This window comes from Oncorhynchus gorbuscha, unplaced genomic scaffold (assembly GCF_021184085.1).
Source record: "Oncorhynchus gorbuscha isolate QuinsamMale2020 ecotype Even-year unplaced genomic scaffold, OgorEven_v1.0 Un_scaffold_4039, whole genome shotgun sequence".
NCBI lineage: Eukaryota > Metazoa > Chordata > Actinopteri > Salmoniformes > Salmonidae > Oncorhynchus > Oncorhynchus gorbuscha.
Genome location: NW_025748151.1, coordinates 6,437 through 30,766, shown reverse-complemented (window position 1 = coordinate 30,766; position 24,330 = coordinate 6,437). Strand labels below are relative to the sequence as shown.

At 46.5% G+C, this 24,330-nt stretch overlaps 1 protein-coding gene across 1 annotated transcript in view; it reads left to right on the top strand.

Moving 5' to 3' along the window:
• The window catches only part of LOC124028327 (serine/arginine-rich splicing factor 4-like), a 29,301-nt gene extending 8,177 nt beyond the window's left edge, over positions 1 to 21,124 (top strand). The window contains exon 2 of the mRNA XM_046340430.1: positions 20,433 to 21,124. Coding sequence (XP_046196386.1) covers positions 20,433 to 21,124 — 692 coding nt within the window. The remainder of the gene's footprint in view (positions 1 to 20,432) is intronic.
• Positions 21,125 to 24,330: the final 3,206 nt, after the last annotated feature.

The window sequence follows — 24,330 nt, the reverse complement described above, 5'->3', positions numbered from 1 at the left end:
TCTCCTCTCTCTGATGAGGAGGAACTATCCCGGGACTGACAGGAAATACAGAATACTAAAGCGAAAAGGAAAGCAAGGATCTGTTTAACTGCTGTTCCAGTTTGATGTAACACGTCTCTTTCTCTACGCCGGTAGTGTAGACACTAGAGCCACACAGGGTTCTGGGATACAGTACCACAGTCTTATCTGAGGTTCTGGGATACAGTACCACAGTGTTATCTGAGGTTCTGGGATACAGTACCACAGTGTTATCTGAGGTTCTGGGATACAGTACCACAGTGTCATCTGAGGTTCTGGGATACAGTACCACAGTGTTATCTGAGGGAAGGGAGAATTCTGAACAAGCACAGGGGAAGGAGCTAACTAGAGACTAAACTAGGAAGCTAAACCTTTAACCTTTAATAAAGGGAATGGTTACAGGAAGAAATCTTTTTGAAATGTTGTTCCAGTTTGATATATATATACTAAAGTTCTGTTTGTACTGATTCTATACTGTACAATTTGTAGGCTAAAGATTTGAGCTTTTTACCACTCCAGAGAAGAACTTCTCACCGGACAATAAAGCTATTGTCATGTTTTGTCATATATTGTCTTGTCATTATGCTTTCCCTTCTGTTCGTTTCCCCCTGCTGGTCTTATTAGGTTCGTTCCCTCTTTCTATCCCTCTCTCTCCCCCTCCCTCTCTCACTCTCTCGCTCTCTCTTCTCTCTATCGTTCCGTTCCTGCTCCCAGCTGTTCCTATTCCCTAATCAATCATTTAGTCTTCCCACACCTGTTCCCGATCCTTTCCCCTGATTAGAGTCCCTATTTCTTCCTTTGTGTTCCGTTCCTGTCCTGTCGGATCCTTGTATGTATTGGTCACCGTGCTGTGTTTGTGTATCGCCCAGTCGTGTCGTGTTTCCCTCAGATGCTGCGTGGTGAGCAGGTGTCTGAGTCTGCTAGGTTCAAGTGCCTTCCCGAGGCTACCTGCTGTTCAAGATCGAGTCTCCAGTCGGTTCTCGTCATTACGAGTGGAAGTTGTGTTTTTTGATTGTATTTTACTTTACTGGATTAAAGACTCTGTTTTCGCCAAGTCGCTTTTGGGTCCTCTTTCACCTGCATAACAGAAGGATCCGACCAAGAATGGACCCAGCGACTATGGATTCTCTCTACTCTACTCTCGAGTTCCAGGGAGCGATGCTCGGCAGACACGAGCAGGAATTGTCTGCTGCTCGGCATGCCGTTGAGACCCTGGCCGCTCAGGTCTCCGACCTCTCAAGACAGTATCAGAGTCTTCGTCTCGTGTCACCAGCTACTTCCGGTTCTTCCGAGCCTCCGGAACCTAGGGTTAATAACCCACCTTGTTATTCTGGGCAGCCCACTGAGTGCCGCTCCTTTCTCACCCAGTGTGATATCGTGTTCTCTCTCCAACCCAACACATACTCAAGAGAGAGCTCGGATTGCCTACGTCATATCACTCCTTACTGGTCGGGCTCGGCAGTGGGGCACAGCTATCTGGGAGGCAAGCGCTGAGTGTACTAACAATTATCTGAACTTTAAAGAGGAGATGATAAGGGTTTTGATCGCTCAGTTTTTGGGAAAGAAGCTTCCTGGTCCCTGTCTTCCCTATGTCAAGGTAATCGATCCATAACGGATTACTCAATAGAGTTTCGCACTCTTGCTGCCTCCAGTAACTGGAACGAGCAGGCGTTGCTCGCTCGTTTTCTGGAGGACTCCACGCTAAGGTTAAGGATGAGATTCTCTCTCGGGGAGGTTCCATCCAGCGTGGATTCTTTGATTGAACTCGCTATTCGCATTGAACGACGGGTAGATTCGGTGTGCGAGTTCATTAGAAACGTGCGTTGAAGATGTCGTTCCCATAGCAACGATAAAAACATTCCCTAACCAGAAACCGTGGATTGATGGCAGCATTCGCGTGAAACTGAAAGCGCGAACCACTGCTTTTAATCAGGGCAAGGTGTCTGGCAACATGACTGAATACAAACAGTGCAGCTATTCCCTCCGTAAGGCTATCAAACAAGCTAAGCGTCAGTACAGAGACAAAGTGGAATCTCAATTCAATGGCTCAGACACAAGAGGCATGTGGCAGGGTCTACAGTCAATCACGGACTACAAGATGAAATCCAGCCCAGTCACGGACCAGGATGTCTTGCTCCCAGGCAGACTAAATAACTTTTTTGCCCGCTTTGAGGACAATACAGTGCCACTGACACGGCCTGCAACGGAAACATGCAGTCTCTCCTTCACTGCAGCCGAGGTGAGTAAGACATTTAAACGTGTTAACCCTCGCAAGGCTGCAGGCCCAGACGGCATCCCCAGCCGCGCCCTCCGAGCATGCGCAGACCAGCTGGCCGGTGTGTTTACGGACATATTCAATCAATCCCTATACCAGTCTGCTGTTCCCACATGCTTCAAGAGGGCCACCATTGTTCCTGTTCCCAAGAAAGCTAAGGTAACTGAGCTAAACGACTACCGCCCCCCGTAGCACTCACTTCCGTCATCATGAAGTGCTTTGAGAGACTAGTCAAGGACCATATCACCTCCACCCTACCTGACACCCTAGACCCACTCCAATTTGCTTACCGCCCAAATAGGTCCACAGACGATGCAATCTCAACCACACTGCACACTGCCCTAACCCACCTGGACAAGAGGAATACCTATGTGAGAATGCTGTTCATCGACTACAGCTCGGCATTCAACACCATAGTACCCTCCAAGCTCGTCATCAAGCTCGAGACCCTGGGTCTCGACCCGCCCTGTGCAGCTGGGTACTGGACTTCCTGACGGGCCGCCCCCAGGTGGTGAGGGTAGGCAACAACATCTCCTCCCGCTGATCCTCAACACGGGGCCCCACAAGGGTGCGTTCTGAGCCCTCTCCTGTACTCCCTGTTCACCCACGACTGCGTGGCCACGCACGCCTCCAACTCAATCATCAAGTTTGCGGACGACACAACAGTGGTAGGCTTGATTACCAACAACGACGAGACGGCCTACAGGGAGGAGGTGAGGGCCCTTGGAGTGTGGTGTCAGGAAAATAACCTCACACTCAACGTCAACAAAACTAAGGAGATGATTGTGGACTTCAGGAAACAGCAGAGGGAACACCCCCTATCCACATCGATGGAACAGTAGTGGAGAGGGTAGCTAGTTTTAAGTTCCTCGGCATACACATCACAGACAAACTGAATTGGTCCACTCACACTGACAGCGTCGTGAAGAAGGCGCAGCAGCGCCTATTCAACCTCAGGAGGCTGAAAAAATTCGGCTTGTCACCAAAAGCACTCACAAACTTCTACAGATGCACAATCGAGAGCATCCTGGCGGGCTGTATCACCGCCTGGTACGGCAACTGCTCCGCCCTCAACCGTAAGGCTCTCAGAGGGTAGTGAGGACTGCACAACGCATCACCGGGGGCAAACTACCTGCCCTCCAGGACACCTACACCACCCGTTGTTACAGGAAGGCCATAAAGATCATCAAGGACATCAACCACCCGAACCACTGCCTGTTCACCCCGCTATCATCCAGAAGGCGAGGTCAGTACAGGTGCATCAAAGCTGGGACCGAGAGACTGAAAAACAGCTTCTATCTCAAGGCCATCAGACTGTTAAATAGCCACCACTAACATTGAGTGGCTGCTGCCAACACACTGTCATTGACACTGACCCAACTCCAGCCATTTTAATAATGGGAATTGATGGAAATGATGTAAATATATCACTAGCCACTTTAAACAATGCTACCTTATATAATGTTACTTACCCTACATTATTCATCTCATATGCATATGTATATACTGTACTCTACAACATCGACTGCATCCTTATGTAACACATGTATCACTAGCCACTTTAACTATGCCACTTTGTTTACTTTGTCTACACACTCATCTCATATGTATATACTGTACTCGATACCATCTACTGTATGCTGCTCTGTACCATCACTCATTCATATATCCTTATGTACATGTTCCTTATCCCCTTACACTGTGTATAAGACAGTAGTTTTTTTTGGAATTGTTAGTTAGATTACTTGTTGGTTATCACTGCATTGTCGGAACTAGAAGCACAAGCATTTCGCTACACTCGCATTAACATCTGCTAACCATGTGTATGTGACAAATAAAATTTGATTTGATTTTGATTTGATTTTGATTTGATATTCGTCACCGAGCTCATAGAAGAGAGCTCGCGTTAACTGTGTCTCCCCTCTCTCCGACACTACCGTCTTTCCCCACTGACTCAGGTGTTGAGCCCATGCAGCTGGGGGGTATTCGCATCTCGACTAAGGAGAGGGAACGGAGAATCACCAACCGCCTCTGTCTCTATTGCGGTTCCGCTGGTCATTTTGTCATGTCATGTCCAGTTAAAGGCCAGAGCTCATCAGTAAGCGGAGGGCGACTGATAAGCGCTACTAGACGGTCCTCTCCGTCAAGTACATGTACTACTTTACCGGTCCATCTACGCTGGACCGGATCGGCAGCATCCTGCAGTGCATTAATAGACTCTGGGGCAGAGGGCTGTTTTATGGACGAAGCCTGGGCGCGGGAACATGACATTCCTCTCAGACAGTTAGGGGAGCCCACGGTCATGTTTGCCTTGGATGGTAGTCCTCTCCCCAGTATATTATATGAAACACTGCCTTTGGCCCTCACTGTGTCTGGTGGCCATAGTGAGACCATTTCTTTTTTGATTTTTTGTTCGCCTTTTGCACCTGTTGTTTTGGGTCATCCCTGGCTAGTGTGTCATAATCCTTCTTTTGATTGGTCTAGTGGTTCTGTCCTTTCCTGGAGCGTTTCTTGTCATGTGAAGTGTTTAATGTCTGCTATTTCTCCTGTTTGTTCTGTCCCCTCTTCTCAGGAGGAACCTGGTGATTTGACAGGAGTGCCGGAGGAATATCATGGTCTGCGCACGGTCTTCAGTCGGTCCAGAACCAACTCCCTTCCTCCTCACCGGTCGTATGATTGTTGTTCTGATCTCTTTAAGAAGCGTTTTGCTTCCGCTCCTATCCTTGTTGCACCTGACGTCACTAAACAGTTTATTGTTGAGGTTGAGGCGTCGGGGGTGGGCGTGGGAGCCATTCTGTCCCAGCGCTCCGATACTGACGATGGGGTCCACCCTTGTGCGTATTTTTCTGCTTCTGCTCCTGGTCTTGCTGGGTCTCAGTCTGTTCCCTGCCATCGCATCTCTCCTGTTCTTGTTCCTGCCCTTGCTGTGTCTCAGTCTGTCCCTAGTTGTTACTCTCCTGGCCTGTTTGGTCCTGTTTGCTCTAAAGTTTTCAGTTCTCTACCCGTGTCTCATTTTTTTTTTTAGAGTAGTACCCTAGTTTCCCTTTTTATCGTTTTTTTTTTTCGTTACGGTCCTGAGGAGAGGAGTTGGGTTCTTTCTCGGGACGTGCTGGACCGTTTGATCTATGATTTCCTCCGTTGCCGCCAGTGTTCCTCCTCGAGAGCGCCAGGAGGCGCTCGGTGAGTGGGGGGTACTGTCATGTTTTGTCATATATTGTCTTGTCATTATGCTTTCCTTCTGTTCGTTTCCCCCTGCTGGTCTTATTAGGTTCGTTCCCTCTTTCTATCCCTCTCTCTCCCCTCCCTCTCTCACTCTCTCGCTCTCTCTTCTCTCTATCGTTCCGTTCCTGCTCCCAGCTGTTCCTATTCCCCTAATCAATCATTTAGTCTTCCCACACCTGTTCCCGATCCTTTCCCCTGATTAGAGTCCCTATTTCTTCCTTTGTGTTCCGTTCCTGTCCTGTCGGATCCTTGTATGTATTGGTCACCGTGCTGTGTTTGTGTATCGCCCAGTCGTGTCGTGTTTCCCTCAGATGCTGCGTGGTGAGCAGGTGTCTGAGTCTGCTAGGTTCAAGTGCCTTCCCGAGGCTACCTGCTGTTCAAGATCGAGTCTCCAGTCGGTTCTCGTCATTACGAGTGGAAGTTGTGTTTTTTGATTGTATTTTACTTTACTGGATTAAAGACTCTGTTTTCGCCAAGTCGCTTTTGGGTCCTCATTCACCTGCATAACAGCTATTCTATTCTATTATATTATATTCTATTCTATGCTATTCTATGCTATTCTATTCTATTGGTATAACACATAACTATTTCTCACACAAAACACATAACTCTCTCTCACACAAAACACATAACTCTCTCTCACACAAAACACATAACTCTCTCTCACACAAAACACATAACTCTCTCTCACACAAAACACATAACTCTCTCTCACACAAAACATATAGCCCTCTCTCACACAAAACACATAACTATCCCTCACACAAAACATATAGCCCTCTCTCACACAAAACACATAACTATCCCTCACACAAAACATATAGCCCTCTCTCACACAAAACACATAACTCTCTCTCACACAAAACACATAACTCTCTCTCACAAAAACACATAACTCTCTCACACAAAACACATAACTCTCTCTCACACAAAGCATATAGCCCTCTCTCACACAAAACACATAACTATCCCTAACACAAAACATATAGCCCTCTCTCGCACAAAACACAACTCTTGTTCACTCAGTAAACAAGGATAATAAAGTAACATGTTATCATTTTAGGACTATTTCTGTCTCCCCCACCGTCTCCCTCTCTCTCTGAAGGACCATGTTACAGGGAACATGTTATCTATTCCCTATAGGCCCTGGTCCCTATTCCCTATAGGCCCTGGTCCCTATTCCCTATAGGCCCTGGTTCCTATTCCCTATAGGCCCTGGTCCTTATTCCCTATAGGCCCTGGTTCCTATTCCCTATAGGTCCTGGTCCCTATTCCCTATAGATCCTGGTTCCTATTCCCTATAGGCCCTGGTCCCTATTCCCTATAGGCCCTGGTCCCTATTCCCTATAGGTCCTGGTTCCTATTCCCTATAGGCCCTGGTCCCTATTCCCTATAGGCCCTGGTCCCTATTCCCTATAGGCCCTGGTCCCTATTCCCTATAGGCCCTGGTCCCTATTCCCTATAGGCCCTGGTCCCTATTCCCTATAGGTCCTGGTCCCTATTCCCTATAGGCCCTGGTCCCTATTCCCTATAGGCCCTGGTTCCTATAGGTCCTGGTTCCTATTCCCTATAGGCCCTGGTTCCTATAGGTCCTGGTTCCTATTCCCTATAGGCCCTGGTTCCTATAGGTCCTGGTTCCTATTCCCTATAGGCCCTGGTCCCTATTCCCTATAGGCCCTGGTTCCTATGGGTCCTGGTTCCTATTCCCTATAGGCCCTGGTCCCTTTCTTTCTCTCTGTCTCGCTCTCCCTATTTCTCTCTCCCCACCATCTCTCTCTCTCTCTCTATCTGAAGCACCATGTTACAGTGAACATGTTTTCATTTTAGGACGTTACTGACGGTCTTATGTGATGGGAATGAGGTATGATTGTCTCGTGAGTCTTTCGTCCCAAATGGCACCTTGTCCCTATAGGGCAGTGGGCCCTGGGGTCAACTAGTGCACTATAAAGGGAATAGGGTCCCATTTGGGATGGAGCCCGTGCCAGTTGGCTTTCTCCAGTGTTGTGCAGCAGGCAGAAGCTGTTGAAGCAGACCCAGACAGCTGAAAAGGGCACAGTCATCAGTGGAGGTTGAGATCCACAGGACGTGACAACACTTCATAATGCATAGGCGCCCACAGAGTCATTAACACGGGGGTCAGGTTGGCTCCACTATCGCAGTCCTCAGACAGACACATAGACAATACTGTTATCTATCTATCTATCTATCTATCTATCTATCTATCTATCTATCTATCTATCTATCTATCTATCTATCTATCTATCTATCTATCTATCTATCTCTCTTTCTCTCACGGTCTCTCTCAATTTCAACTTCAATGTAAGGGTTTTATTGGCCTGAGAAACATATGTTAACAATGTAAGTAAAATAGATAAATAAACAAAAGTGAAATAAACAATAAAAAAAACTGTAAAATTAAATCAAATGTTATTTGTCAAATTGGCCGAATACAACAGTATTACGGTACAGAGTCAATGTGGAGGCTATATACAGGGTATTACGGTACAGAGTCTATGTGGAGGCTATATACAGGGTATTACGGTACAGAGTCAATGTGGAGGCTATATACAGGGTATTACGGTACAGAGTCAATGTGGAGGCTATATACAGGGTATTACGGTACAGAGTCAATGTGGAGGCTATATACAGGGTGTTACGGTACAGAGTCAATGTGGAGGCTATATACTGGGGGTACCGGTACAGAGTCAATGTGGAGGCTATATACAGGGTATTACGGTACAGAGTCAATGTGGAGGCTATATACAGGGTATTACGGTACAGAGTCAAGGTGGAGGCTATATACAGGGTAATACGGTACAGAGTCAATGTGGAGGCTATTTTTCTTAAAACTGCATCGTTGATTAAGGGCTTGTAAGTCTACTACAGTATTGTATTCGGCCAATTTGTATTTGTAACACCCTGTATATAGCCTCCACATTGACTCTGTACCGTAACACCCTGTATATAGCCTCCACATTGACTCTGTACCGTAACACCCTGTATATAGCCTCCACATTGACTCTGTACCGTAATACCCTCCTGTATATAGCCTCCACATTGACTCTGTACCGTAACACCCTGTATATAGCCTCCACATTAACTCTGTACCGGTACCACCTGTATATAGCCCCCACATTGACTCAGTACCGTAATACCCTGTATATAGCCTCCCACATTGACTCTGTACCGTAACACCCTGTATATAACCTCCACATTGACTCAGTACCATAATACCCTGTATATAGCCTCCACTTTGACTCTGTACCGTAATACCCTGTATATAGCCTCCACATTGACTCAGTACCGTAATACCCTGTATATAGCCTCCACAATGACTCTGTACCGTAATACCCTGTATATAGCCTCCACATTGACTCTGTACCGTAATACCCTGTATATAGCCTCCACATTGACTCTGTACCGTAATACCCTGTATACAGCCTCCACATTGACTCTGTACCGTAATACCCTGTATATAGCCTCCACATTGACTCTGTACCGTAATACCCTGTATATAGTCTCCACATTGACTCAGTACCGTAATACCCTGTATATAGCCTCCACATTGACTCTGTACCGTAATACCCTGTATATAGCCTCCACATTGACTCTGTACCGGTACCCCCTGTATATAGCCTCCACATGGACTCTGTACCGGTACCCCCTGTATATAGCCTCCACATTGACTCTGTACCGTAATACCCAGTGTATAGCCCCGTTGTTGTTATTTTATTGTGTTACTTTTAATAATTTTTTACTTTAGTTTATTGGTAAATATTTTCTTCTTCTTGATTGGTTAAGGGCTTGTAAGTAAAGCATTTCAAGGTAAAGTCTACACTTGTTGTATTCGGCGCATGTGACAAATAAAGTTTGATTTGATTTGATTTGGTTTTGGACCAGCTTGCTTAGGGGACACTTCTCTAGGTTCATCTCTCTGTAGGAGAGTGTGAGGGTGGTGATGACTTTGTTATGGAAGGTTTGGGAATCGCTTCCTTTTAAGTGGTTGTACATTTTAACGTCTATTTTCTGGATTTTGATCATTAGTGGGTATCGGCTAATTCTGCTCTGCATGCATTATTTGGTGTTTTACATTGTACTCAGAGGATATTTTTGCAGAATTCTGCATGCAGAGTCTCAATTTGGTGTTTGTCCCAATTGTGAATGTAGGTGGAGGGAGGGAGATGAGGGGGAGGAGAGGAGGGTGGGAAGCAGTGAGAGAGAGAGAGAGAGAGAGAGAGAGAGAGAGAGAGAGAGAGAGAGAGAGAGAGAGAGAGAGAGAGAGAGAGAGAGAGAGAGAGAGAGAGAGAGAGAGAGAGAGAGAGAGAGAGAGAGAGAGAGAGAGAGAGACGAGAGAGAGAGAGAGAGAGAGAGAGAGAGAGAGACGAGAGAGAGAGAGAGACGAGAGAGAGAGAGAGGACTGAGAAGAAAGGAGAGGAGAGGAATAGAGGGGCAGGGAGGTGAGGGGGAGAAGAGGAGAGAAGAGAAGGGAAGAGGGCAACCCTCAGGAGAGCAGAGAGAGGACCATGGATGGCCCATAGGAGAACCCTTTGAAGAACCATTGTTTGTTTCCAGGTAGAACCTCTTTGGTTCCAGGTAGAACACTTCCACAGAGGGTTCTACATGGAAAGCAAGAGGGTTCTTCCTGGTACCAAAAGGATTCTACCAGGAACCCAAAGGGTTCTACTAGGAACCAAACAGGGTTCTCCTTTGGGGACATTCGAGGAACCATTTTTTTCTAACATGCTGACCGACCGGACACGTCGCGTGTGCGAGTGTCACAAAATAAATGTAGAAATCTATGTTATTCAATTATTGCACCTACACCACTCGCACGCGCCAACGAGAGTCTGCTACGCCAAGGGATAAAATAGAAGTCAGTTCTATTTCTGATGCAGATCGCGCTGCAAGTCCTGCCTCTCCCATCTCCTCATTGGTTTATAGAAGCAGGTACCCACGTGCCATATCCTCATTGGTTATACCCAAGTCCTGCCTCTCCCATCTCCTCATTGGTTTATAGAAGCAGGTACCCACGTGCCATATCCTCATTGGTTATACCCAAGTCCTGCCTCTCCCATCTCCTCATTGGTTTATAGAAGCAGGTACCCACGTGCCATATCCTCATTGGTTATACCCAAGTCCTGCCTCTCCCATTTCCTCATTGGTTTATAGAAGCAGGTACCCACGTGCCATATCCTCATTGGTTATACCCAAGTCCTGCCTCTCCCATCTCCTCATTGGTTTATAGAAGGAGGTAACCACGTGCCATATCCTCATTGGTTGTACCCATGTGGGTGATCGAAAGATGAACTGTGTTGCCGGTCGGTGTAGTAATACTAAGAACGCTTAGATATATACCACCGTTCACCATATAATTTAAAAAATAAAAAGCCTGGAAGGAGGAGAGATGACTAGAAACGATTCGAATTACCGTTTTATGTGTGGATTAATTGGCGGAGTAGAGGAGATTGTGCATTTCAGGTAAAATAACGTCTCAATGTTTATATCCCAGGACAAATTAGCTAGCAACAGCAAGCTAACTAGCTAAATTGCCATACATGTTTAATGCTTGTCAACCTGTCCCCAAATTAATGTCATTGCTTCATATTTTGTCTTGCTATTTTAACCTGTGTGTCGTGATCGCGTTTGGTGTAGGGGGACAAAATAAATGTATGCACAAGATGGCGCACGATGACAGTTTGGGTTCCGTGTAAGAGTGTAGTTATCCTCCTAGTTAGAGTTTACCCCCAGGTCACCCCACTGTGGGACAGATGGATAGAGTTTACCCCCAGGTCACCCCACTGTGGGACAGATGGATAGAGTTTACCCCCAGGTCACCCCACTGTGGGACAGATGGATAGAGTTTACCCCCAGGTCACCCCACTGTGGGACAGATGGATAGAGTTTACCCCCAGGTCACTTTATTATTGACCTAATGTTGTCTTATTGTTGTCTTATTGTTGACCTAATGTTGTCTTATTGTTGACCTAATGTTGTCTTATTGTTGACCTAATGTTGTCTTATTGTTGACCTAATGTTGTCTTATTGTTGACCTAATGTTGTCTTATTGTTGACCTAATGTTGTCTTATTGTTGACCTAATGTTGTCTTATTGTTGACCTATTGTTGTCTTATTGTTGACCTAATGTTGTCTTATTGTTGACCTAATGTTGTCTTATTGTTGACCTAATGTTGTCTTATTGTTGACCTAATGTTGTCTTATTGTTGTCTTATTGTTGACCTTGTCACGGATGTCGTCTGGAGAGGAGGACTAAGATGCGCAAGGTAAGGTGTTCGTCATTATAATGGAACAAACTAAACACTACCAAACAACAACGTGACGCTAATGAAACACTGCTAACAAGCAACATAACATAGACAATCACCCACAAACCACCATGACAAAACAGGCTACCCAAATATGGTTCCCAATCAGAGATAATGACTAGCACCTGTCTCTGATTGAGAGCCATATCAGGCCAAACACAGAAACAGACAAACTAGACACACAACATAGAATGCCCACTCAGATCACACCCTGACCAAAGAAAACATAGAAACAAACAAAGCAAGCTATGGTCAGGGCGTGACAGAACCCCTCCCCCCCAAGGTGCGGACTCCGGCCGCAAAACCTGAACCTATAGGGGAGTGTCTGTGTGGGCATCTGTCCGCGGTGGCGGCTCTGGCGCAGGACGTGGACCCTACTCCACCATAGTCTTAGTCCGCTTCTGTGGCCTCCTAGGAACGGCGACCTCGACGCCAACCTAGGACTGGCAACCCTACTAAAGGTTCCCACTGGACTGAAGGGCAGCTCAGGACTGAGGGTAGCTCAGGACTGAAGGGTAGCTCAGGACTGAAGGGTAGCTCAGGACTGGCTGATGGCTCTGTCGGCCCTGGCTGGCTGGTGGCTCTGGCAGCCCCTGGCTGGCTGGCGGCTCTGGCAGCCCCTGGCTGGCTGGAGGCTCTGGCAGCTCCTGGCTGGCTGGTGGCTCTGGCAGCTCCTGCATGGCTGGCGGCTCTGGCAGCTCCTGGCTGGCTGGTGGCTCTGGCAGCTCCTGCATGGCTGGCGGCTCTGGCAGCTCCTGGCTGGCTGGAGGCTCTGGCAGCTCCTGGCTGGCTGTTGGCTCTGGCAGCTCCTGCATGGCTGGCGGCTCTGGCAGCTCCTGGCTGGCTGGCGGCTCTGGCAGCTCCTGGCTGGCTGGCGGCTCTGGCAGCTCCTGGCTGGCTGGCGGCTCTGGCAGCTCCTGGCTGGCTGGCTGCTCTGGCAGCTCCTGGCTGACTGATGGCTCAGGACAGACTGGTGGCTCTAACAGCTCAGGACAGACGGAGACCCTAGCATCTCTGGGCAGACGGGAGACCCTAGCAGCTCTGGGTAGACGGGAGACTAGCAGCTCTGGGCAGACGGGAGGCTCTAGCAGCTCTGGGAAGACGGGAGACTCTAGCAGCTCTGGGAAGACGGGAGGCTCTAGCAGCTCTGGTCAGACGGGAGGCTCTGGTGGCTCAGGACAGGAGGAAGGCTCTAGCAGCTCTGGTCAGAGGGGAGGCTCTGGTGGCTCAGGACAGGAGGAAGGCTCTAGCAGCTCTGGTCAGACGGGAGGCTCTGGTGGCTCAGGACAGGAGGAAGGCTCTGGCAGCACTGGAGAGGAGGAAGCACCTGTAGGCAGAAGACGGCGAGACAGCCTGGTGTGGGGGGGCTGCCATCGGAGGGCTGGTGTGTGGAGGTGGCACTGGATAAACCGGACCGTGCAGGCGCACTGGAGCTCTTGAGCACCGAGCCTGCCCAACCTTACCTGGTTACATGTCCAGTCCTCCTTGCGCTGCTCTTGCTGCCGCTGCCTGTCGCCGCTTGGTCCTGTTCGTTTAATAGATGACGAAAAACACGAAATAAACTGTACAAAAACAATAAACAAATAAGGACCGTGACGCTATCATAAGGACTGTGCCGACACAAGCAACTAACATAGACAATCACCCACCAACAAACAGTGAAACCCAGGCTTCCTAAGTATGATTCTCAATCAGAGACAACTAATGACACCTGCCTCTGATTGAGAACCATACTAGGCAGAAACATAGAAATCCCCCAAATCATAGAAAAACAAACATAGACTGCCCACCCCAACTCACCCCCTGACCATACTAAATAATGACAGAAACAACAGAAATAAAGGTCAGAACGTGACACGTTATGTAAAAAAATGATAATTTGATTAGTAAATGACCTTGACTGCTGCCTTTCAACGGGTCAGGGACAACTGGTATTTTGTTCCATCACTCAACTGCTATGAATGAAAGATTCCCATTCTGCAGTTTCCTGGGGTCCGGTGTGGAGAAAAAACAATTTACCATGAGATAATTAGTTTGTAGAGTACACTATAGAGCTGCTAGATTATCTGTGAAATCACTTTTATTAGGGAAGACGGGGGTATATATATATTTGCCCGTCACGCTAACATGCAAATGTATGGCAGCCGTTGTTCAAAGAATGAAGAAAAAACAATCTGCCGTCAATCTGTTCTTTACGCTCCATCTATTTGTCCTACCATATGCACACACAATGCACACGCAATGCACACACAATGCACACACAATGCACACACAATGCACACACAATGCACACACAATGCACACACAATGCACACACAATACACACACAATGCACACACAATGCACACACAATGCACACACAATGCACACACAATGCACACACAATACACACAATGCACACACAATGCACACACAATGGACACACAATGCACACACAATGCACACACAATGCACACACAATGCACACACAATGCACACACAATACACACACAATACACACATAATACACACACAATACACACACAATGCACACACAATGCACACACAATGCACACACAATGCACACACAATACACACACAATACACACACAATGCACACACAATGCACACACAATACACAGACAATACACACACAATACACACACAATACACACACAATACACACACAATGCACACACAATACACACAAATGCCACACAATGCACACACAATGCCACACAATGCACACACAATGCACACACAATACACAGACAATACACACACAATGCACACACAATGCACACACAATGCACACAAATGCACACACAATGCACACACAATGCACACACAATGCACACACAATGCACACACAATGCACACACAATACACACACAATGCACACACAATGCACACACAATGCACACACAATACACACACAATGCACACACAATGCACACACAATGCACACACAATGCACACACAATACACACACAATGCACACACAATGCACACACAATGCACACACAATACACACACAATACACACACAATACACACACAATGCACACACAATACACACACAATACACACACAATACACACACAATACACATGCATTCATCTTTCGTGTGCTCTCTCTCTCTCTCTCTCGCTCTCTCTCTCGCTCTCTCTCTCTCTCTCTCTCTCTCTCTCTCTCTCTCTATTTCTCTCTCTGTCTCTCTCTCTCTCTCTCTCTCTCTCTCTCTCTCTCTCTCTCTCTCTCTCTCTCTCTCTCTCTCTCTCTCTCTCTCTCTCTCTCTCTCTCTCTCTCTCTCTCTCTCTCTCTCTCTCTCTCTCTCTCTGTGTGTCTACAATGTCTCATCACAGAAGGCTGGAGAAATAATATAGACATTCATTTTGAAGTGCCCCCGTGTGTATGCTAGGGCAGGAGGACAGGGAGTGGAACATGAATGCTGAAACTAAACATCTTAGTTATTATTCTGGCCCAGCATCGAGCTGGGAATTATTTAAATAGTGATGTCTGAACAAGTAAGAAATACCTTTCTAGAGAAGTAGCTACGGCTGGGTCAGGGCTGGAATGAATTGTTTGTAGGATACTTGTAGATATTAGTTATTATATCCTAGTCCTGAGAGCGTAGGAGTCTCTGATTAGACACTGTGTGTCAACTGTAGAGTGGACACAACCAACACTGATCCTACAACCTACACTGATCCTACAACCTACACTGATCCTACAACCTACACTGATCCTACAACCTACACTGATCCTACAACCTACACTGATCCTACAACCTACACTGATCCTACAACCTACACGGACCCTACAACCTACACTGACCCTACAACCTACACTGATCCTACAACCTACACTGATCCTACAACCTACACTGATCCTACAACCTACACTGACCCTACAACCTACACTGATCCTACAACCTACACTGACCCTACAACCTACACTGATCCTACAACCTACACTGATCCTACAACCTACACTGATCCTACAACCTACACTGACCCTACAACCTACACGGACCCTACAACCTACACTGATCCTACAACCTACACTGATCCTACAACCTACACTGATCCTACAACCTACACTGACCCTACAACCTACACGGACCCTACAACCTACACTGATCCTACAGCCTACACGGACCCTACAACCTACACTGACCCTACACTGACCCTACAACCTACACTGACCCTACACTGACCCTACAACCTATACTGACCCTACAACCTACACTGACCCTACACTGACCCTACAAGCTACACTGACCCTACAACCTACACTGACCCTACACTGACCCTACAACCGACACTGACCTTACAACCTACACTGACCCTACAACCTACACTGACCCTACACTGACCCTACAACCTACACTGACCCAACAACCTACACTGACCCTACAACCTACACTGACCCTACAACCTAACTAACACTACAGAGCCCTAACTAACATGACAGAGAGCCCTAACTGACCCACTGACCCTACACTGACCCTACAACCTACACTGACCCAACAACCTACACTGACCCTACAACCTACACTGACCCTACAACCTATACTGACCCTACAACCTAACTAACACTACAGAGCCCTAACTAACATGACAGAGAGTCCTAACTAACACTAGAGAGACTAGAGAGCCCTAACTAACACTAGAGAGACTAGAGACCCTAACTAACACTAGAGAGACTAGAGAGCCCTAACTAACACTAGAGAGACTAGAGACCCTAACTAACACTAGAGAGACTAGAGAGCCCTAACTAACACTAGAGAGACTAGAGACCCTAACTAACACTAGAGAGACTAGAGAGCCCTAACTAACACTAGAGAGACTAGAGAGCCCTAACTAACACTAGAGAGACTAGAGAGCCCTAACTAACACTACAGAGCCCTAACTAACATTAGAGAGACTAGAGAGCCCTAACTAACACTAGAGAGACGACAGAGCCCTAACTAACACTAGAGAGACGACAGAGCCCTAACTAACACTAGAGAGACGACAGAGCCCTAACTAACACTAGAGAGACGACAGAGCCCTAACTAACACTAGAGAGACGACAGAGCCCTAACTAACACTAGAGAGACGACAGAGCCCTAACTAACACTAGAGAGACGACAGAGCCCTAACTAACACTAGAGAGACGACAGAGCCCTAACTAACACTAGAGAGACGACAGAGCCCTAACTAACACTAGAGAGACGACAGAGCCCTAACTAACACTAGAGAGACGACAGAGCCCTAACTAACACTAGAGAGACGACAGAGCCCTAACTAACACTAGAGAGACGACAGAGCCCTAACTAACACTAGAGAGCCCTAACTAACACTAGAGAGACTAGAGAGCCCTAACTAACACTAGAGAGACGACAGAGCCCTAACTAACACTACAGAGCCCTAACTAACACTAGAGAGACTAGAGAGCCCTAACTAACACTAGAGAGACGACAGAGCCCTAACTAACACTACAGAGCCCTAACTAACACTACAGAGCCCTAACTAACACTAGAGAGACGACAGAGCCCTAACTAACACGACAGAGAGCACTAACTTCATGTAGGATTTAATTTCTGAGCTAATAATTGACTCTCTTTGTTGGCTTGCGGAGGATCAGTGTTGAATGGGAAGGATTAGCCGGGAGATTTCCTTCACGACTCTACAGGGCGCCTCTCGGCGTGCCTGCAACGCCAGCATATGGAAGTCCATAGAGGTCAGGGTTAGATACAAGGTGCTGATTAACTAGCTGATGACGAATGAAATCGCTCTCCTGTAGATTTGAGTATATTTTGTTAAACTTTCAATTATGATAATCCCCCAAAAATGTGTACCATTACATTCATGCTCAATCGGTTGACATTTCCAAAGAGCTAACTGAAAATAGTCAGTCAATCTCCGGCTTGAAGCTTTAACGTGGCAGATCAATCTGTCTTATCTAGAACCGCTATACGGCGGCCATTTTGGAGATGACTGGAGTTTTAATGCAGAGAGGAAGCATTGAAGTAGATGTTTTCTCTTATTCTCATATGAGCACGTCAACATCATTCTTCACTTCCATAGGAGAAATGTCAGATTTATTCACTTCTCATTCTCTGGCTTTCAGAAGATAACTAAGAGGATAACTAAGAGGATAACTAAGATGATAACTACAAGGATAACTAAGAAGATAACTAAGAAGATAACTAAGAGGATAACTACAAGGATAACTAAGAAGATAACTAAGAAGATAACTAAGCTGATAACTACAAGGATAACTAAGAAGATAACTAAGATGATAACTAAGAGGATAACTAAGAGGATAACTACGAGGATAACTAAGAGGATAAAAAGATGATAACTAAGAGGGTAACTAAGATGATAACTACAAGGATAACTAAGAGGATAACTAAGAGGATAACTAAGAGGATAACTAAGAGGATAACTACAAGGATAACTAAGAGGATAACTAAGAGGATAACTAAGAGGATAACTAAGAGGATAACTACAAGGATAACTAAGATGATAACTACAAGGATAACTAAGAGGATAACTAAGATGATAACTACAAGGATAACTAAGAAGATAACTAAGAGGATAACTAAGATGATAACTAAGAGGATAACTAAGATGATAACTACAAGGATAACTACGAAGATAACTAAGAAGATAACTAAGAGGATAACTAAGAGGATAACTAAGATGATAACTACAAGGATAACTAAGAAGATAACTAAGAGGATAACTAAGAGGATAACTAAGAGGATAACTAAGAGGATAACTACAAGGATAACTAAGAAGATAACTAAGAGGATAACTAAGATGATAACTACAAGGATAACTAAGAAGATAACTAAGAGGATAACTAAGATGATAACTAAGAGGATAACTAAGAGGATAACTAAGATGATAACTACAAGGATAACTAAGAAGATAACTAGGAGGATAACTAAGATGATAACTAAGATGATAACTACAAGGATAACTAAGAGAATAACTAAGATGATAACTACAAGGATAACTACAAGGATAACTAAGAAGATAACTAAGAGGATAACTAAGAGGATAACTAAGAGGATAACTAAGAAGATAACTAAGAAGATAACTAAGAAGGTAACTAAGAGGATAACTAAGAAGATAACTAAGAGGATAACTAAGAAGATCTAAACAAATCAAATAGAGCAAGGTGGTGATGTCTGTGTGCTGCCTGTCTGTGTGCTGCCTGTCTGTGTGTGAGATGATGATGTGTGTGTGCTGCCTGTCTGTGTGTGAGATGATGATGTGTGTGTGCTGCCTGTCTGTGTGTCTGTGTGTATTCTGGATGACCAGGAGGACCCACTGTCCGTCTTCCTCTCAAAACCCTTACTCCCTTCATCCTCAAACGTCAAAAGCAATCAGAGGATCTGCCATCCAGCGTGCAAACCCTCCTCCGGTCATCGTGTCCTGTCTGCCTGGCTCTGAGTCTGAGCAGTGATTAAAACCCCTAATCTTCTCTCCCATCCAAGGAAAAACATTTTCCATGCTCAATCACCAGGGCAGGTACAAGCTTTTTGGGACGGACAACAGGGCCACCATGACGGCGTCCAGTGTAAGGATCTGTCAAGAAGTTGGCACAAGCCCAAATAATACACAATAGATTTTGTAGTGTTAAAATCAACACTTAAAGAAATACCTTTTAACACAGAGTACATATGGTCCCACTCTAAAGAGTGTAAAAATTACCGTGATTAAAATGTTATTATGGGTGTTACTGTAACACTTTGTAGTTAAAAAAAATGAACACTGCATTACACTTGCCAGTGTTACTGGTATGTAACACAAATCATAATTAGCATATTTCCCATTGTGCCTTTTCTTTTCGATTGAATTGTAGAGTTTACCACCCATTACTGTATTAGTGACAGAGACATGGCGAATGTTATCATTAAAATGTACTTTATGATAGTACATGACATATGTCATAAGGCCTTACTTTGAGGGCCTAGTTTAACCTTAACACAGTGGTGTTAGGAAACTCCTGGTTTACAGGCCGCATCAGACCTGCAAGTCACATTATGCTGGCTTGCAAAGTGATGTGTTTAATTCCGTTAGGAATACAGTCAGAGTTAGGATAACCAACAGTTTGAAATTGATTGTTATCACCATAACTGCTATTCCTGGGAGTGCTTTCTGATGAAGATCATCAAAGGTAAGTGGATATTTAAAATGCTATTTATGAACGCTACTGTCCCACATATCCCAGAGAGGTTAACACCAACACTTGGGGTTGTTTTACACCACTGAAAGTTAATTTCCCTCTTACAGAGTTAATTTTACTCCTGATTCAACACTAGAAAATGTTTGAAAAATCAACGCTTACCGAATTTGCTGTTTACCTCTCAGGCCAAACTTCTCAGCAACCTGCCAGTAACCTAAATCTGAGACAGTTGAAGTGACCCAAACGTCTCAGGCCTGCATAATGTGACTTGCAGGTCTGATGCGGCCTGTAAACCAGGAGTTTCCTAACACCACTGTGTTAAGGTTAAACTAGGCCATCAAAGTAAGGCCTTATGATATATGTAATGTATCATATTCAGCCCTCTGTCGGCCAGCAGGTAAACGATCCGGCCCGGATTGAATCAATAAGGTGGGAGAGGAGAGGCAGCGGTTACGGGCCGGAGCCGGGGGCGGAGTCGGAGTCGGATCTGGAGTCGGATCTGGAGTCGGAGCCGGAGTCGGAGCCGGAGTCGGAACCGGAGTAGGAGTAGGAGTCGGAGTCGGAGCAGGAGTCGGAGCAGGAGCAGGAGCTGGAGCCGGAGTCAGACTAGGAGTCAGACTAGGAGTCGGAACCGGAGTCGGAGTCGGAGTCGGAGTCGGAGCAGGAGCAGGAGCAGGAGCAGGAGCAGGAGCCGGAGCAGGAGTCGGAGCAGGAGTCGGAGTCGGAGTCGGAGTCGGAGTCGGAGTCGGAGTCGGAGTCGGAGTCGGAGTCGGAGTCGGAGTCGGAGTCGGAGTCAGAGCAGGAGTCGGAGCAGGAGCAGGAGTCGGAGCAGGAGTCGGAGTCGGAGCAGGAGCCGGAGCAGCGGCAGGAGCCGGAGTCGGAGTCGGAGCAGGAGTCGGAGTCGGAGCTGGAGCCGGAGTCGGAGCAGGAGTCGGAGTCGGAGCCGGAGCCGGAGCCGGAGCAGGAGCAGGAGCCGGAGTCGGAGTCGGAGTCGGAGCAGGAGTCGGAGTCGGAGCAGGAGCCGGAGTCGGAGCAGCGGCAGGAGCCGGAGCAGGAGTCGGAGCAGGAGCTGGAGCCGGAGTCGGAGCAGGAGCTGGAGCAGGAGTCGGAGCAGGAGCTGAGCTGTAGACAACATGATGGAAATGTAACTGGAAAACTGCAGGGGGGGAATATCTCTCACAGTTGCTCAGAAAAACAGACAGATACTAAACAGATAATAAAGAGATACGTTGAGGAACACTGAGGGACTTCTTGGGGAATCAGCCTCACAGAGCACAACAGTGAAGCCAAGGGGGTCACTTCAACTGTCTCTGGTTTAGGTTGTTGGCAATGACAGCCTCTAGGAGCAGTAGAGGGGTAAAGACTGCAGAGACCAGACAGGTAACTTGAACTGTGTAACCGTACCGGACATAGCTAGAGTTTAGGTTCCCGTCAACCACTGTGGAGCAGAGGGTGGAAAAACAGACTCACAGATACAGTATAAAGGTAGAGGGTGAGGAGGTCAGCTAAGTCAATCCCTTCAACTGTCAAACTCTACAGGGGAAAGCTAGGATGTATGTTCATGGGAAACAGACTCTCTTAATACAGGAACCAAGATTAGAAAGGTTCCCCTTTTATATGTTTACCAAAAAGAGGATAAGAGTTAAGAGTTTACCTGAAAAGACTGGAGGCGTGACAGATCCCTTCAACTGTCAGGCTTTACAGTCATACCAACAGAAGCTCTGTGAACCCAAGAGAATACTAGTTTATGTCAATGCATAGTTACTGAACTAAAGAAGGAATCCATTAACTTACACGCACGCACGCACGCACGCACGCACGCACGCACGCACGCACACACACACACACACACACACACACACACACACACACACGCACACACAGACACACACACACGCACACACGTGCACACGCACACGCACACAGACACACACACACACACACACGCACACACAGACACACACTCACACACTTTTTGCCCTCAGAACAGTCTCAATTTCATCAGGACATGGACTCTACAAGGTGTCTAAAGCGTTCCACAGGGATGCTGGCCCATGTTGACTCCACAAGGTGTCGAAAGCGTTCCACAGGGATGCTGGCCCATGTTGACTCCACAAGGTGTCGAAAGCGTTCCACAGGGATGCTGGCCCATGTTGACTCCACAAGGTGTCGAAAGCGTTCCACAGGGATGCTGGCCCATGTTGACTCCACAAGGTGTCGAAAGCGTTCCACAGGGATGCTGGCCCATGTTGACTCCACAAGGTGTCGAAAGCGTTCCACAGGGATGCTGGCCCATGTTGACTCCACAAGGTGTCGAAAGCGTTCCACAGGGATGCTGGCCCATGTTGACTCCACAAGGTGTCTAAAGCGTTCCACAGGGATGCTGGCCCATGTTGACTCCACAAGGTGTCTAAAGCGTTCCACAGGGATGCTGGCCCATGTTGACTCCACAAGGTGTCGAAAGCGTCCCACAGGGATGCTGGCCCATGTTGACTCCAATGCTTCCCACAGTTGTGTCAAGTTGGATGGTAGTGAATCTCCACTCCAAATAGCTCGTTCCATCTCATCCCCACAGATGCTCAATTGGATCGAGATCATGGTGACTGGGCAGGCCACCGCAGTAAACTGATTTCACTGTCGTGTCCGTGGAACCATTCCTGGACAATCTAAGCCTTGTGGGATGGGGCATTATCTTGCTGAAAAAAATGCTCTGCATAATTATTGCCTCCTTTGTTCGGTTTCATCAATGACCCGTTTTTAACCACTGGCCTTTGGCTGGATGGACCATTCTTAATACTCACGGGAAACTGTTGAGCGTGAAAAACCCAGCAGCTTTGCAGTTCTTGACACACTCCAACCCGGTGCTCCTGGCACCTACTGCCATACTCCATTCAAAGAAAATTCAATATTTTGTTTTGCCCGTTCACACTCTGAATGGCGCACAAACACAATCCCATGTCTCAAATCATTCTTTAACCTTGTGTCCTCCCCTTCCTCTACTCTGATTGAAGTGGATGATTTAATGAAAGGGATCATAGCTTTCAAGCCGGATTCACCTGGTCAGTCAGAAGAGCAGGTGTTCCTAATGCTTTGTACAGTCAGTGTATCATCCATTTCTAAAGGTAGATGTAAAATGGGGATAATCTGTGTTATTATCCCCTGGTTAGAAAACCGGGCTTTCAAATAGACCCTGCAGTTCTATGTCATTTTCCTGGTTGACACATGAATAAGGCTGTTGCGTGACATATTACCTATTACTGCCACAAAGGCATTCATGAGCCATGACTGCAGTACAAACCCACGTGTCCGTTGAGTCACGGTAATCTCCCTTTTATGCGCTTCGAATATTACGTTGGCCGCTCGCTAACGACCTGATGGCTAATGGCCTGGTACTCAGGGCTCTATTGTCCCTCGAGCCACTCTGACATCAATGCAAATGCAATCGAAAATCACATCAAAAACACCTATCATCAAAACAGTTATAATGCTTTTTGAAACTCACCTCAGTGTGATGATCAATTTGAAGAAAGAAGTTCAACAACAGAGTGTAACATATGGTTGTTGTTTCAATGCCTGACAACGATGTGGACATCGCTTTCTAAGTCATTCAAACCCCCTATACGCATATTAAAAGCCTATACAAATTCATAAGCCTATATATGAGCCCGTATATATGGGACGGCAGGGTAGCCTAGTGGTTAGAGCGTTGGACTAGTAACCGGAAGGTTGCAAGTTCAAACCCACAAGGTCCATATCTGTCGTTCTGCCCCTGAACAGGCAGTTAACCCACTGTTCCTAGGCTGTCATTGAAAATTAGAACTTTTTCTTAACTGACTTGCCTAGTTAAATAAAGATTTTTTTTAAACAATTAAGCCCGAAAATACCTGAATTTAAAAATGATGCTGCCTTTATAAAATACATAGTCTGGCAGAACAACGGACCGAGGCCATGCATTGCGTGTGCAGGGTAGTTTACAGAGGGAGCCTAACATTTTTATTCATTTGTATTATCCATTTCCTCTCTCCTCCTCTCTCCTCCTTTCCTCCTTTCCTCCTTTCCTCCTTTCTCAAGTGCTCAGAGAGATGTGGCTGTCAGCAGTTTAATGAAATACGTTTCATTGTGAAAACATGTTACTATCGATGTCCCCGAAACAGATTTCACTTGGTTTCGCAAATGAAGTACTGGGTAGCTACAGGAACAGACAGTACTGGGTAGCTACAGGAACAGACAGTACTGGGTAGCTGCAGGAACAGACAGTACTGGGTAGCTGCAGGAACAGACAGCACTGGGTAGCTGCAGGAACAGACAGTACTGGGTAGCTGCAGGA